At 59.8% G+C, this 13,312-nt stretch overlaps 5 protein-coding genes across 5 annotated transcripts; 3 read left to right on the top strand and 2 right to left on the bottom strand.

Moving 5' to 3' along the window:
• The first annotated feature begins 215 nt into the window (after positions 1-215).
• SPRG_10347 (hypothetical protein) lies at positions 216-745 on the top strand. Its single transcript, XM_012349404.1, has one exon. The coding sequence runs from the start codon at positions 258-260 to the stop codon at positions 675-677; it is 420 nt and encodes a 139-aa protein (XP_012204794.1). The 5' UTR covers positions 216-257; the 3' UTR covers positions 678-745.
• Positions 746-1,201: 456 nt separating this feature from the next.
• On the bottom strand, positions 1,202-1,948 carry SPRG_10346 (hypothetical protein; the record flags this gene model as incomplete). The annotated part of the gene is made up of 4 exons (XM_012349403.1): positions 1,202-1,213; positions 1,340-1,447; positions 1,502-1,649; positions 1,704-1,948. 4 exons carry the CDS (start codon positions 1,946-1,948, stop codon positions 1,202-1,204), a joined length of 513 nt encoding a protein of 170 aa, XP_012204793.1.
• Positions 1,949-1,976: 28 nt separating this feature from the next.
• Positions 1,977-2,567, top strand: SPRG_10345 (hypothetical protein). The gene is made up of 2 exons (XM_012349402.1): positions 1,977-2,029; positions 2,083-2,567. The coding sequence occupies exons 1-2, from the start codon at positions 2,006-2,008 to the stop codon at positions 2,497-2,499; spliced, it is 441 nt and encodes a 146-aa protein (XP_012204792.1). The 5' UTR covers positions 1,977-2,005; the 3' UTR covers positions 2,500-2,567.
• Positions 2,523-11,430, bottom strand: SPRG_10344 (hypothetical protein). The gene is made up of 9 exons (XM_012349401.1): positions 11,385-11,430; positions 11,071-11,328; positions 8,029-11,007; positions 5,988-7,998; positions 5,863-5,935; positions 5,624-5,812; positions 4,385-5,570; positions 4,197-4,334; positions 2,523-4,136 (listed from the first exon to the last, which is right to left on the bottom strand). The coding sequence occupies exons 1-9, from the start codon at positions 11,406-11,408 to the stop codon at positions 2,619-2,621; spliced, it is 8,376 nt and encodes a 2,791-aa protein (XP_012204791.1). The 5' UTR covers positions 11,409-11,430; the 3' UTR covers positions 2,523-2,618.
• Positions 11,431-12,101: 671 nt separating this feature from the next.
• On the top strand, positions 12,102-13,106 carry SPRG_10343 (hypothetical protein). The gene is made up of 7 exons (XM_012349400.1): positions 12,102-12,154; positions 12,208-12,425; positions 12,470-12,528; positions 12,573-12,628; positions 12,680-12,734; positions 12,781-12,837; positions 12,895-13,106. The coding sequence occupies exons 1-7, from the start codon at positions 12,113-12,115 to the stop codon at positions 13,068-13,070; spliced, it is 663 nt and encodes a 220-aa protein (XP_012204790.1). The 5' UTR covers positions 12,102-12,112; the 3' UTR covers positions 13,071-13,106.
• The last annotated feature ends 206 nt before the right edge of the window (positions 13,107-13,312 follow it).

Here is a 13,312-nt window from a genome sequence, read left to right as displayed (position 1 = left end):
GGTTTCCCGGAACGCGTCGTCGCCTCGTATTGGCTGAAGCGAGTAGCTAAGCGCGCTTCCGGCGGCACAAAGTACGGGGAATCAAACCACGCTTTTCAACGTATGGGCGTATCCAACGCTGCTACGCCCACTCTGACACCGAGCGTCAACGTCGTCGGTGATCGCGACACCTCTAATTCAGAGCCAAGCAACAATACCTCGTCACTTTGTAATTTACAAGATCGTCATCGCGCCAACGATACCCAAACACAGATACCATGACACTCTGGTCGCGCGCTACCCCCATGTCGTCGGCGTCGTCGTCGCCATCGCCGCTCTGTGTCGCGGCGTCTTTTGAGGACCGCTGCAAGTATGCGTTCAAGCGCTGCCCCAACGCGCGGTCCGCGAAACGCAACGGCCAGCTGCACTCGTACTGCGAGTTTCACCGACGCCGCGCCAACTCGACGCAGAAGACGTATGCTATGAAGAAGAAAGAGGCCATGGACCTTCTCGATCAGTCCTCGGCGGCCTCGCATGCGGTGCTGGTGCGCCGGCGCCACAGCGACGGCGACTGCCTCGCCAATGCCGACGACGAAGCCAAGTATGCGCCGCTACCGTTCACACGCGATGCGATGGAGAACGCGACGCTGTCGTGGCACGAGATCGAATACGTTCTGCGCGCACTCTTTGCGTCGTAGGAGTCGCCTCCTGTACTAGAAGCCCCGCCACACGTCCCCGTAGTCTTGGATATGGATACAACGTCGAGATGTTATTTAAATGACGCGGCTCCGTGGCATACGCAGCGAGAGGGATCACTGCACGATGGAGCAGAACTTGTGTACGCAGCTCATGACCAACGACCACATACTGCTGGCACCAACGCCAACGAGAAAACGCATTCTGGCGTAGTACGATGTATGCGAACGATGTTTCAAGTTCTTTTTTGCGACCCTGATGTCGGCGCGTACTAGAACGCCTTGGATGGAGGCTCATTGGCGGTCGCGCTGTTCGAAATGGAGATGGAAAAACGCAGTTACCGAGATATGGCCGTGCCGGGACGCCATGGCGATAGGCGTATCGCCCAGGCGATTGGGCGCGACCCAAGCCGCAATCGGTAGCGATGGGCCATGCAAGAAGAACTCGAGAAGGTCCAGTCTGCCCCAGCGCGCGGCCAAATGTATTGGCGCTACATCGTTTGCAGCATTCGAACGTTGCTTTAGAATCACGTAGCGTACTGTTGTCGTTGACATCCATCTTGGCGGGCGACGCACCTTTGGCCACGAGATACTGAGCCTACGCGGAATCATGCGTGAGCAACACAGCAGATGGTCCTTCGTGCGCTTGAAGTTGGTCGTCGTACGGTTGCCGTGGCACCGCCGCTCACGGCACAGTGCAATGGCGTCTGGTACGGGTACCCAAACTGGGCAAGGTTGGGATCGATGCCACACGTCCCAATGTAGTGCTCGACCTAGTATCTCAACAGTCAAACCTCACATCGCAAACGCTAGAAAGGTGATGATACTTCGGATTGGCGTCCGTGGTAGCTCGCTGTCCAGATATCCGAGTACGGAATCGCATTGTGTTGGCCAAGCTTGCGCAGGGTGATGGCAATCGTTGCCGAGTAGAGGCGCCCGCCCGCTCCCGCGACGACGGGGTCGTCCACGACTGTCCTACAAGCAATACGGTCCGTCACAAACTTTGGCCAGACGGTGCGAGTGGCTCACTGTTCAAAGGTGCGGTTTTGCACCGCATCGATGATTTCGCTCCGGACGCGCTCGACGGGTGGGATCGGCAGCACCTTGGCTTTGCTATGGGACGGATTGTCGGCGTAAATGGGCAGCCCGAGTGCGGCCCGACGCGGGTTGAGCCACTTGAGGCACGCGCTCAGCGGCAGCTGGACGATGGGCGTCGGCTTGGCCGCCTTGGGCCCGCTACTTTCCGGCAGCACGAGCTTGGCGAGGAGACCCATGGCAGTTTCCACTTCGCACTTTCGATTTTTGGACCGGTATCTTATGGGCCAAGTCGCATGCTGCTGCGCCCCGGGCCGACGGTAGGACAGCGGCGCTTGGATGCCATGGACGAAGCTGATGACACGGCCTGTAGATGCAGCCCAACGAGTCGGACGAGAAGGCCGTGTCGCTCTATCGGCCGCCGCAAGCCACGATCGCGCCATTGGACACGCTGGGTCCGCTCCCGCCGAGTTGGTTTCGCCGCCTCGACAAGTACATCCACGCCAACGGCCTCCGCGCGATCGACGTCTTTGCGGCCATGGACCTCAACCAGAACAAGCGCATCTCGCTCGACGAGCTCCTCGACGGTCTGCACCAAATCAACTTTGACGTCTCGGACGACGACGTGGCCGACCTCGGTCGCTGGATGGCGTCGCTCGACGACGACGGTGTCACCTTTAAAGAGTTTACGCTCGCGCTCAAGCTCCGCGCGTCCAAGACGTCGCCGCCCAAGAACCAACAGCAACGTAGTCTCTCCAACGGCGCCAAGAAACTCCTCGCACCGTCCTAGACGACCGCCGAGGAGGAGAGTGAGTGATATACGAACGAACGTTACTAAATGTTATTTCCATAGACGTGTGGGTTGGTATGTACAGTGGATTTGAACACTTTGTACTGGTATATCAGAACTTAGCCAAAGAGGTTGAACGCGTTCTCGTCCTCGACGACGACGGCGGGCTTGCGGGCAAAGCGCACGACGATGGGCCGCGGTGTGTTGACGATCGCGGCCTTGAAGCCACTCGTCGTGCGCACGGGAAGGCCGTTCACCGACAGAATCGTGTCACCCTCGGTAATGAGGCCGCACGCCAGCGCGGGACTGGGCTGGCCGTTGGAGAAGCGGCAGCACTCGCGCACCACGACCGTGGTTTGGTCGACTTGGCGGGCGACAATACCGAGCGTATCGCCATCAAAGAGGACTTCGTAGGCACTTGGCGCATCCGGCGCCGCCGACGCTGCGGTCGTCTGGATCGACGGGAGGTCGTCGCTGACGACGACCATGTGCTTGGCCCACCACGTTTGCGACTCTTGAAGCGTAAACGTTGCCGTGTAGCCAGGGTTGGCCTGCAGGCGCGTAAACGACTTGGAGAGCGTGAGTGTGAACGCGTTCGACTGGACGTTCATCGACACGTCGCCTGTCGTCAGTAGCGTCGGCGTATAACCCCACGCAAAGAGGAGGAGAGCGCGGTCCGGCTGCCACTCGGCGATGCCCGGCGCGAGGTGCTGTCGGCCGTTCGGCAGCGAGCGCAGCTCGGCACCGTCGCGCAGCGTGGCTTGGACCACGATCGACTGCGACGAGTTGTTGACGAGGCCGAGCGCCATGCACGCGCGCGCTTCTAGCCCCGTATGATTGCTGTCCCAATCAAACACAAGGTGGTGGAGCACGTTCTGCAGCTGTGCCGGCGACGCAACTGACGCGACGCCCTTGCTGTGCTTGGACACGATCGCGCTGTTGGAGAGCGACTCACGCCGAAACGACGACGATGCGAGCGCGCTATCAGCCTTGCCCCACAGCGTCGAGACCAGCGTCGAGACTCCCTCGGTCACAACACCCGTGACGAGCGGAATGACTTGGATCGACTCGACAAGCCCAAGCGCTTGGCTCTTGACCGACCCGACGTAAAAGCGGCTGAGCGCTTCGAGCACCGACTCTTGCGTCGCGAGCGCGTTGGCGAGCGTGTAGCCATCCAGCACGAGCGACGCGTCCTTGATCTTGAGCTTGAGGTTGGCGAGCCAAAAGTTAGTTTCGTCGCCCGAGCTCGCGTCCTTGACAAACGAGACGGTGGCGTGAATCGGGCGAATGGCAAGGCGCTCGAAAAACCACTTGCGACCGGTGAGGGATGCAAGGTCGTCATTGTCAAAGTACGCAACGAGGTCCAGCGACCGCGCCGAGGTAAAATGACCGAGCGTCTCGGTGATGAGTGCGTTGATGCGGTTGACAAACGACATGGACGTCTGGAGCGACACGTCTTGCACGTAGACCTCGAGCGACTCGATATAGTGATACTTGGGATGGACCTTGTCCTTGTACGCGAGAACGATAAAGTCGCGCGATGACGACGACGACGACTTGGAGGGTGACACGACAAGAGGGTACTTGGTGCGCGGCAAGAGATCCTGCAACGCCATCGAGCCGATGCGCAAGTGGCTCTAGCAACAATATCATCGTATGAGCAAGCCGTTCGTACTACACGTCGAGTGTAGTATTACCTGGGCATTCACGCGGTCCTTGAAGAGGTCCATGCGAATGTTGAAAATCTTGAACCGCGCGACTTCTTCCAAAACTGGACCTGTAAACAAGTCGACTTCTTTGGACGTGTCAAGGAGCGTCATCGTCACACTCGCCACCTAAACATGATGGTCATTAGCGTCATGGCGGAGTACGATCGAGTATGTACCTTGACGTCGACGGTCACGAGATCCCACGTCGGCGCCTTCGTCTCGGGCAGCGGCTCGAGGTCCAAGTTGACCATGTCGATGACGTACGTCGACTGCGTGAGTCCCCCTTGCTTGACGACGACTTGCAGAATCGGGCAGCTCACGTCGTTGGGCACGAGCAGTTCCATCGTGCGCAGTTCGTTGATACCAAACGGCTCGGACCAGCTCGACTGCCCGGGGCAGTCGACGACCGACGCACGCAGACGGCGGCGCACGCCCTGCACCCAGTAGAGCGCATACGAGTCGCCCGGCGGCACCATGTGGTCGACGTGCGTCAAGTTGGAGGGGAGCGCGCCGTCGTCTTCAAGCAAGATTATGGTCCACGGCGAGCGGTTCACAAAGAGGTAGCGCGGCGTCAGCGTCACGATCGTCGTGAGTACGCCAAAGTGCCGCGTCGCATAGTCGGCCGAGACGCCAAGCTCGTAGAGGCGGCCGTTGGACGCCACGCTGAGGCACTCGTCCTGCCAGTTCATGCGGCGCGGGTCAGCCTTTACGTACGCACTCCACTTGGCGTTGCCGAGGCGCACGCGCAGCAGCGCTGGCGACTCGCCCGACGAGTACATGGTCATTGGCGCGCCGTCAATGATGCTCTGGGCCTCGGACGATGGGCGGTAGCACTCGTCATCGACTTCGTTGCCGAACGCAAGGTCCACGCCGGTGCGGTTGATGAGCCACACGTCCGCGTAGAGCGAGATGGTAAGCGCTTTGGCGGCATTTTCGCGCAGCGCGACAAGGATCGTCATGGGCCGACGGTCACCGCGGCGCCGCACGACGAGCGAGAAGGGCTTGAGGTTGTCCTTCTTTAGCGGCAACCACGACGAGATTTCGCAACCCGGGACGTCGAGCGCAAACAGTGGCTGGTGCATTGCCCACCAAATGCCCGCCGACGCGCCAACGGAAAGCGTCTCACCGCGCGCCACGCCGCGGCTGCCGTCCCGCGCTTGAAACGCAATGGGCAGCGGGCACTTGTTGTCGAGCGTGAGCGGGTCGTACAAGTGCACGTGGCCTTGCTCAAACGAGACGCAAAAGTAGGCGACTTGGGTTGGATGCGTGCACGAGACCGTGAGGCTTGCGCTCGTCATATCGAGCGGAATCGGACTGGAGAAGCTCCAGTCGTTGCCGAGACACCGCAAGCGAATCTCTGATCTACACATGTAAACGAATCGCCACCGGCACAAGGCCACGCTAGAGGATGGTACCCAAGCGAGTACATGACGGGCAGCGCAATGCTGTCGCCGGGTGCGACCGTGCCAATGTCCATGGGTGCGTTCCAGCTCGGGTCGTACACCAGCAGCTGGACCTTCTCCGACACATGACTGTGAATGCGCACGTGCGACGAGATGGTGAGCACAATGTGACCACCCACGAGCTGCGATGTACAGGTGACCCTACCAGAGAATATATGTAAAGGCATCGTACAACACGCTTGGCCGCGTACTTGAAGTTGGAAAGTCCGCCCGAGAGCTCCACAAGCGAGTGCGCATGGCTCCCGAGCTCTTCAGCCACAATGCCTACACATATGGAGCATGAGTTGCAGCAGAGTAGTATGACAATCAGGGTGACCTTGCACGGGCTGGCACCCAAGACCGACGAGGTCCAAGCACACGGTGCCTTGCTCGCGCTGCTGCGACGTGTACGTGCGCGTGACGCCCGAACCGTTGCCTTGTACGTGAACGTAATGAACGCAGGCACTACTGCCGTGGTCCACGACTTGCACGTCGTGTTCGTTGGCACTCCACCAAAAGCGCAGCGGGAGCCCCGACTCATTGACGATAGTGCACGGCGCCTGGAGCGACCGATCTTGCTTGCCGTTGGTCCACGTTTCGCCCGCGGACGCCAGTGCCTCGAGCAAGCCGTGCGTCACCGAAACGTTGAGCGGGTCGGCTGAGACGGTCCATTGCATGCTGTTGAGGTTTGCGTCGCTCGAGACGTGGCCCAGCGTCGACATGACGGTCGCGTTGAGCTTCCACTCGGCGCAGAGCGGCTGCCACGTGCGCGAATCCGGATTGTAGTAAGTGGCTTCGAACGAGAGGTCCCCGCCGCCCGTGACGGTCGAGCTCTCGAGCGTTGTCGCTGCGTTCACAAAGAGGCGGCACGTCGGCAGTCGCAGCTGAAGGAGGCCCATGTCGCAGCCGTCGCAGTCGTTGATGAGCGTGAGTTGCATGCTCTGGACGTCCCACGTCATGTGGCGCTGCGTTTCCTTGACAAAGTTGAGTTCCATCGACGGCAGCGACGACGCGTGCGACGTCATCGCAACATCAGCTGAGAGGGCGCGAACGACAGTCGACAAGAGCTGTGTGTCCTCGTACGACACAAAGACCGTCACCGTGCTGATCGACACCTCCATCTTTTCTTGCGCGTGCGAGAAGAACTGATACTTCATGCAGAGATTTGTCGGCTCCATGAGCTGCACGAACGACGTCGCGCAGCCTTGCCGGTTGGTGTTGCGAAGGTACGCCTCAAACTGCGTGGCCTCAATGACAACGGCCATGGGCGTCACTTCGTTGCGGTCGGGCGGGTACGAGTCGAAGGCAATTGCAAAGTCCGACTCGATCGCCAAGAGCGGACGACTATGATCGTTCAAGTCGGACGGAAAGTGCAGCCCGACCTTAGACGCGCGCAGCTGGACGTGGAACTCGTACTCGGCGTCGACCGTCGGCGCTGGACTGCTCACATTCGACTGGAGCATCGCAGCGTCCAGATGGAAAAATTGAACCAGCGTCAAGAGGGCACTTGGTACCACCGTGCCCGAAACATTTGATACGTCGAGCTCAAGGCTACACGACCGCTTGGCGTCGTCCCACGCATACTGCATGCGCGTCTGGCCGTCGCACGACAACCAGTCGCGCGCCTTCTCGGATGCGCCAAAGGTCGCGAGCCCGACCTCAATGCGCGGGCTCTGATCTTGAAGCAGCACGAGACCGACGTCGAGGTCGGACGCGGTCAAGACCAAGTCCGTGTCCTGAAGCGCACACGCAAACGACGTCATCGAGAACGAAAGCCGCATCGTCAGCATCTCCAAGTCGGTACGTGCATAGTCGTAGTCGACGACGGGACGGTACACGTCCGAGATGGACGCATAGGCCGTTGTTGCGCCATCGATCAAAGTTGCCGCACCAATGTTCTCTTGGAGCACGCGTACAAGCATGACATACATGGCTTTCGAGAGACGCATGTGCAGGCGTGGCATGACGCACTCGATCGTAAAGCGCGGGAGGACGACGCCATCGCTCATGAGAAGCGTCGTCGACACGACGTCCTTGATTGCAATATCGAGCTGCAGCGGCATCTCGAGCACGGGCGCGTACTCGCCGGCAGACGCCGTCGTTGCAAAGAGCATCACTTGGTCCAACACCACACGTTTGACATCTGCTGGCAACCCTTCCTCGTCGTGGACGACCACGACTCGACCATCCACGTACGCGACCGTCGACGTCGGCATGTGCGAGAGCTCGAGCGACGACGCAGCGAGTAGCAAATGCTGCTCGTCCATCGGATGCATCGGAATCACAATGCGCGGCTCGACGAGGTTCACATGCAACTTCAGCGCCGACGGCTCTTCCTTGAGCAATAGCTGCGTCGCGTTCATGAGCGTCGCGTTCACGAGGGACCCGAGGACGCCTTGGAAGAGGTAGTCCACTAGCTCCAGCACTTGTTGGTGGACGTACACGATGCGGACATGGTCGAGGCACGCGTCGAGGGTCGGCAGCGCGGGGGCCGGCGGCACGACATATGCAAACGAGAGAAGCTGCGTCGTCGTCGCAGCCGGATCGAGGCCCACAAACGGGTTGTACATCGCATGCTTGTGCACGCTGTGGTCATGAACGAGAAAGTTCCCGAGCGTGCCGTCGATCGTGTACGACGCGTCACTCTGCGTCGTCATGTGCAGCGATGCGTTCGTCATCGAGAGCGTCACGAGTCGCCGGTCACTCGAGTCCTTGTTGAGCGACACGCTAAACTGCTCGAGGGTCGCCGTCACAAGCAGCGACGGGATCCGCGACCGTGCCATCGATGCACACATTGTCGACGCGCTGAGACTAGTCGTGTGCGGCAGCGGCGGCGTAATCACAACAAGGCTTGCCGTATACGTGGTGACGAGCGAGTTGAGCACGACGATCGACGACGGGTTCCACTGCAGGTCGAGCACTTGAAAGTCTGCAGTGATGATCGTGTCCGCAGCACGCTCCGGGCTCTGGCTCGAGAGAAGTAACACTTGGATCAGATGCGACGACGTATCTGGCGTCTTGGCCAGATAATAGTACGGTGACGACGGCGCGTGGGCCTTGTCTTCAACCGAGAGCGCCCGCAGCTTGGCGACGGCCGACGACTTCGATCCGTAGAGGTCGTAACCAAACGACGTGCCCGAGAGCAGCACACGGAACGAGTCGGCGAGCGCGATATCAATCGCGTCAATGTCCCACGTGAGCGCAATCGCATGGCTGTCGCTGCTCGCTTTGCGCGGCACGGGGGCAGCCACGAGAGCATCTGCGCTGCTGGTGTCTTCGACATTAGGCAGACGGGTTTGTGCCATCGTGGCTTGGCACTGCAGGTAGATTGCCGCGTGCATGCGTCCGAGCTGCGCGAGCGACTCTTCCGACATGGCCACATTGATCGCTGGCAACGAGGCGTGCATCGACAGGAGTGGCTTGCCGTCCATTTCGCGGACCATGCTATCGACCCGGCACGCCATGTTGAAGCGCGGCACCAAAGCAACGCCGGGGTCGTTTGGCGCAAATCCGCTCTCACCGTGTAAGAGGACTTGCATCTCGTTGAGCTCGACCTGCCACGTGTGCACGTGGCACGACGACGGTGCGACATCCGTGAGCTTGAGTCGACCAAAGTCGAGCACGACGACGGCCGACGCGTCGCTGGTTGCGTCTTCTGGGAGCAGCAGCACGGGTGCCTTCATGTCCACAATGACGTCGTACTTCATCGTCTCGGCCGCCGAGAGAGCCGCGAGCATATCGGCCTCTTCTTGCTCGGCAAATACATACGCTTGCACTGAGCTCGTTGCAAACGCCCAGACATCGTCGAGCTGACGCTGCGCGACCGAGCCACAGAAAAAATCGTACAAAAGCAAGAGGAAGACAGGGTCCAGCACAAATTGGAGCGGTTCGGCGCTCAGCCGCACATGAAGCGTCGTCGGCGTCGGCATGGCGACACGCAGTGCAAACGGCACATCGCTGCTGCCTTGGCGGAGCGTGCAGAACGCCCGACTTGCACACGCGGCATCGACGCGGTGGTTGGCAATCTCGAGGCGATCGAGCTGCACCTGCGATGCCCACGACTGGTCGGGCTGGACTTGTACGCCAATCGAGCCTGTGAGAGCCGACGAGAGTAGCGGTGTATTGTTGTAGCCGTAGAGCTCTACGCGGCCGTCGCGCAGCGCGATTTCGACCGTGAGGAGAAAGCAGTCGACAGGCAGCGCGGCTTCGTCCAGCGCCACGGTCTCTTCATACGCGCGCATGAGGTCGGCTTTGCCCGCGTCGGTGAGCACGTCGTTGGTGCTTGCCGTCGACGCGCTTGCGTCCCCGAAAAAATAGCCGTACCACGACGACGACGACGATGCGGCGGCGGCCGGTGCCGCCTTCTTTTGGGCGGCAAACTGGGCCTCGGCGACTTCACGGAGACGAAGCACAAGCTCCATGGGAAAAGCGTCCTCCATGCTTTGCACATACGACGTTTGGTCGGGCGAGAGCACGGGTGTCTTGGCCAAATGCTGCTGCTTGTAGAGTGCAATGTACATTTTGCGGTCGCGGGCCATCTTTTTGACAACCGACCAGCGGAAGCGCGAGGCGGCTTTTCCAGTCGACGTGGCAATGATGAAGCGTGTCGCATAGTCCCACCACACGACCGGGTACTGGCGCAACGGCAAGAACGGGCGGTGGCGGTGCTCCCAAAAGTGCGCCTCGACGGCGCGCCGGCTCAGAAACGCCTTGTGCATAAACAGCATGTCGTCGTACTGCTCTCGGCTCAGTCCAAACGAAACACCAATTGCCTCGGCGTGTACGGCAAACTTGGGCGACGTCTGCGAGTACACGCGGCTCTCGTTCTTCGTGAGACGCACGCGCACAGTGCAGGGCGGTACGAGCAGCCAGTGGCGGTCGGTCTCGGCAAAGGCAGTCGTCGCGTAGATGACCCGGCGCATGGCGGCTTCGAACGCGGCCGACTGGCGCGTCATCGAGTCGGCGGGGTCGAACCGGTCCCAGTAGAGCGCGAAGTTCTTCACCTGCGCGACCTTGTGCGTCAAGCCTTTCTTCTCGCCCGTAGCTGTATTGTCGACAAAGATCTTGCGCCCGTTCGCGTCGGTTGTCTCGAGCGAGAAGCGCTCGAGAAAGAGGCCGCACGTGAACGGCAGCGACGGGTTGGACACGGTATCCTCGTACCGAATATGGAGATCCTTGATCGTAATCTGGAGGTTGTCAATGATCCGGGTTGTGAGACGCGTTAGGAACGTGCTCTCGTCCTCCTTGGTGTCGGACGACGTATTGCTGCTACTCGTTTGCAGCTGGTGTTGCCGCATGAGCTCTCCGCGCTCGAGGCGGTTCCGAATGCCAAGCAAGACTTCTTCCGGCGACGGAAGCTACATGTACATGAGCCATGGGCTTGGAAAAGAGGGAGGATCTCGATGGATTGCACAATGTACCTCGGTGTTGGGGATCGCGACGCCGTAGATGCCCTCAAGCGTGATCTGGACGCTGGCCGACCCGAGCTGGTTCCATGGCACGACGACGTGGACCTTGGCAATCGTCCCCTGAAGCACCTTGATCGGGAGGTTGAGCTCCGCGAGCGCGAGCGGCTTGAGCTTGAGGTTCGTCAAGAGGAGCTCGCCGCTCCAGAGCCCGACTTGGAGGGACTCGGGCGCGAGCCCATCGACGTACTTGCCGAGTTGGGACTGCAGGATCTACCTCGGCAGCATCCGCATGAGGCGATGATCCCATGTCCTCATGGAGGTCCTACCGACGAGATCACTGCCTTCGCCATCCTTGGTCCGTCTTAGCAGTCGAGCAACTCTCTGGCAAGACGACCGAGGAAAGATGCCCCTCGCAGAAGCGCTCCCATTGGTCGAAAATCTGGTCCCATTCAACGCCGCGGATTGGCTGCTGGATTCAGATACGTGCCCCGGTGCACGGCTTGAAGCTGCACGCTCTCGAACAAGCTAGCGTCTGCTCAAGCCACCGATGCGAATCACCGATTACGAGACTGGCGCAGCGCCTCTTGGGTACATTCTTCCTCGTGGCACCGGTGGACAACGGAATCTTTGCCGATCGGCAACGGACAAGCACGGTGCGAAGCAGCACCCAAGTCTCATCATCACAAGTCTCACGCACATAGCTAGAAAGGTCCAGGTCGCTCGGTGCTCCATCACGCTACGCGCCCATGTATCATCGTCTTGATCTTCTGCTTGCACGCGCTATGGTGTATAGAGACGCGACTGTAGTCGCAAATCGAGGAAGCCAAAAACGGGTACCGGTAAAAGTCCGACCTTGCAAATACATATACTATGGAGTATATTGGTACACTCCTGTATAGGACGAGCATCCTATTGCACAAGGCTCGTGCAGTGAGGCTCGTGCATCGGCAACGTCGTGACATGCCGGAATCGCAACCAGGAGGTGCTGGATCCGGACAAAATATCCGAGCTCCCCGACATCCGGATGACGATCAGTATCCGGAAAACAGCAACCATGGCATCGCTCGTGAACGCAGCCCGCGCCGGCGACCTCGAGGTACGTCATCCTCCTCACCGTCAAGCTGCATGGATGGCCCATGGCCAGGCTAGGAGGTGCAGAAGCTTCTTGCGTTGGGCTATGACGCCAATGCGATTGATGAAGACGAGCGGACGGCGCTCCATTGGGCGGCCGCGTGCGGCCACATGGACGTGGCCGACCTCTTGGTGGGTCTATCCAAGATCAATCACCAGGACGACTCGGGCTGGACGCCCTTGATGAGCGCTGCGTCCGCGGGCCACGTCGAGATGGTGAGCTTCCTGCTCTCCAAGTACGCAAGGACCGGGATCGTTCGGGGTTGACACATGTGGTCAGGGGCGCGAATCCGAACCTTGCCAACGAGAATGGCCAAATTCCGCTGCATTACCACAAAGGTACACCGTGTGCAATCACCGTTCGCTGTTGGACTGTCGACCAGGTCGCCCGGAAATGGCAGAGTTACTTCTGGACGTCACGAGCGACATCAACACGGCGGTACGCCATCCTGCCGTGCATGCGATGTGATCTCGCTCTTGCTGGCTACAGGACCGGTCTGGCTCGACGCCGCTGATGCGCGCCCTGGGTGGTCGGCCAGCTCCAGGTACTACGCGTCGAAATATAAAATCCTATGTGTTAACGGCGTGTAGACATCGTCGTGCAATTCCTCGACCACAACGCCAAGCTCAACACCAAGGACATCCACGGTGCCACATTTATTAAATATGGTTTCAACAATTTAGCAACATCCTCGCTTTGTGTAGGCAACACGCCTCTGCACATTGCGATTATGGAAGGCCACGAGGCGATGGCGCGCCTGCTCCTCGAGTATGGCGCCAAGCCCAACGCGCTGAACAACGAGAAGCAGTCGTGCTTGGACGTGGCGCCGCGTGCGCTGCGCTTGCAGCTAACGGCCGCCATGCAAAAGGCGACGCCGTAAACCAAGGGAATAAAGCACTTGCCGTAAACATACCGTAAAAATCAACATTGAGGCTTGGTTGCAGCAAGGGCATTGTAGTACCCTTGGGAATAGATAGCCATAGTTAATTGCCTAGAGCCATGGTACTCGTGTGCATCGAGACGACAGAGGAAGACGGTGTCGTGGGACCGGGTTCTATCCGACGCCCGACCCTTCTTAACCCTTCGACGTCGGGCTTGAGCGTTGCGGGCAAGGCAAGCACG

This window comes from Saprolegnia parasitica (assembly GCF_000151545.1).
Source record: "Saprolegnia parasitica CBS 223.65 unplaced genomic scaffold supercont2.53, whole genome shotgun sequence".
In the NCBI taxonomy this organism is placed as follows: domain Eukaryota; phylum Oomycota; class Saprolegniomycetes; order Saprolegniales; family Saprolegniaceae; genus Saprolegnia; species Saprolegnia parasitica.
Note: the sequence above shows the minus strand (reverse complement) of the source record. Positions and strands in the feature narration are given on the sequence as shown.

Bases quoted from the DNA above. Each gene is read 5' to 3' on its own strand.
- SPRG_10344 (XM_012349401.1), bottom strand. From the start codon at position 11,408: ATGGCGAAGGCAGTGATCTCGTCG. The intron at 5,813-5,862 runs GTACGCGGCCAA...ATTCTCTGGTAG, and splicing joins GGCGGACTTTCCAACTTCAA to GGTCACCTGTACATCGCAGC. The intron at 4,137-4,196 runs GTAATACTACAC...TATTGTTGCTAG, and splicing joins AGGACCGCGTGAATGCCCAG to AGCCACTTGCGCATCGGCTC.
- SPRG_10347 (XM_012349404.1), top strand. From the start codon at position 258: ATGACACTCTGGTCGCGCGCTACCCCCATGTCGTCGGCGTCGTCGTCG.
- SPRG_10343 (XM_012349400.1), top strand. From the start codon at position 12,113: ATGGCATCGCTCGTGAACGCAGCCCGCGCCGGCGACCTCGAG. The intron at 12,155-12,207 runs GTACGTCATCCT...TGGCCAGGCTAG, and splicing joins CCCGCGCCGGCGACCTCGAG to GAGGTGCAGAAGCTTCTTGC. The intron at 12,838-12,894 runs GTGCCACATTTA...CGCTTTGTGTAG, and splicing joins CAACACCAAGGACATCCACG to GCAACACGCCTCTGCACATT.
- SPRG_10345 (XM_012349402.1), top strand. From the start codon at position 2,006: ATGCTGCTGCGCCCCGGGCCGACG. The intron at 2,030-2,082 runs GTAGGACAGCGG...CACGGCCTGTAG, and splicing joins TGCTGCGCCCCGGGCCGACG to ATGCAGCCCAACGAGTCGGA.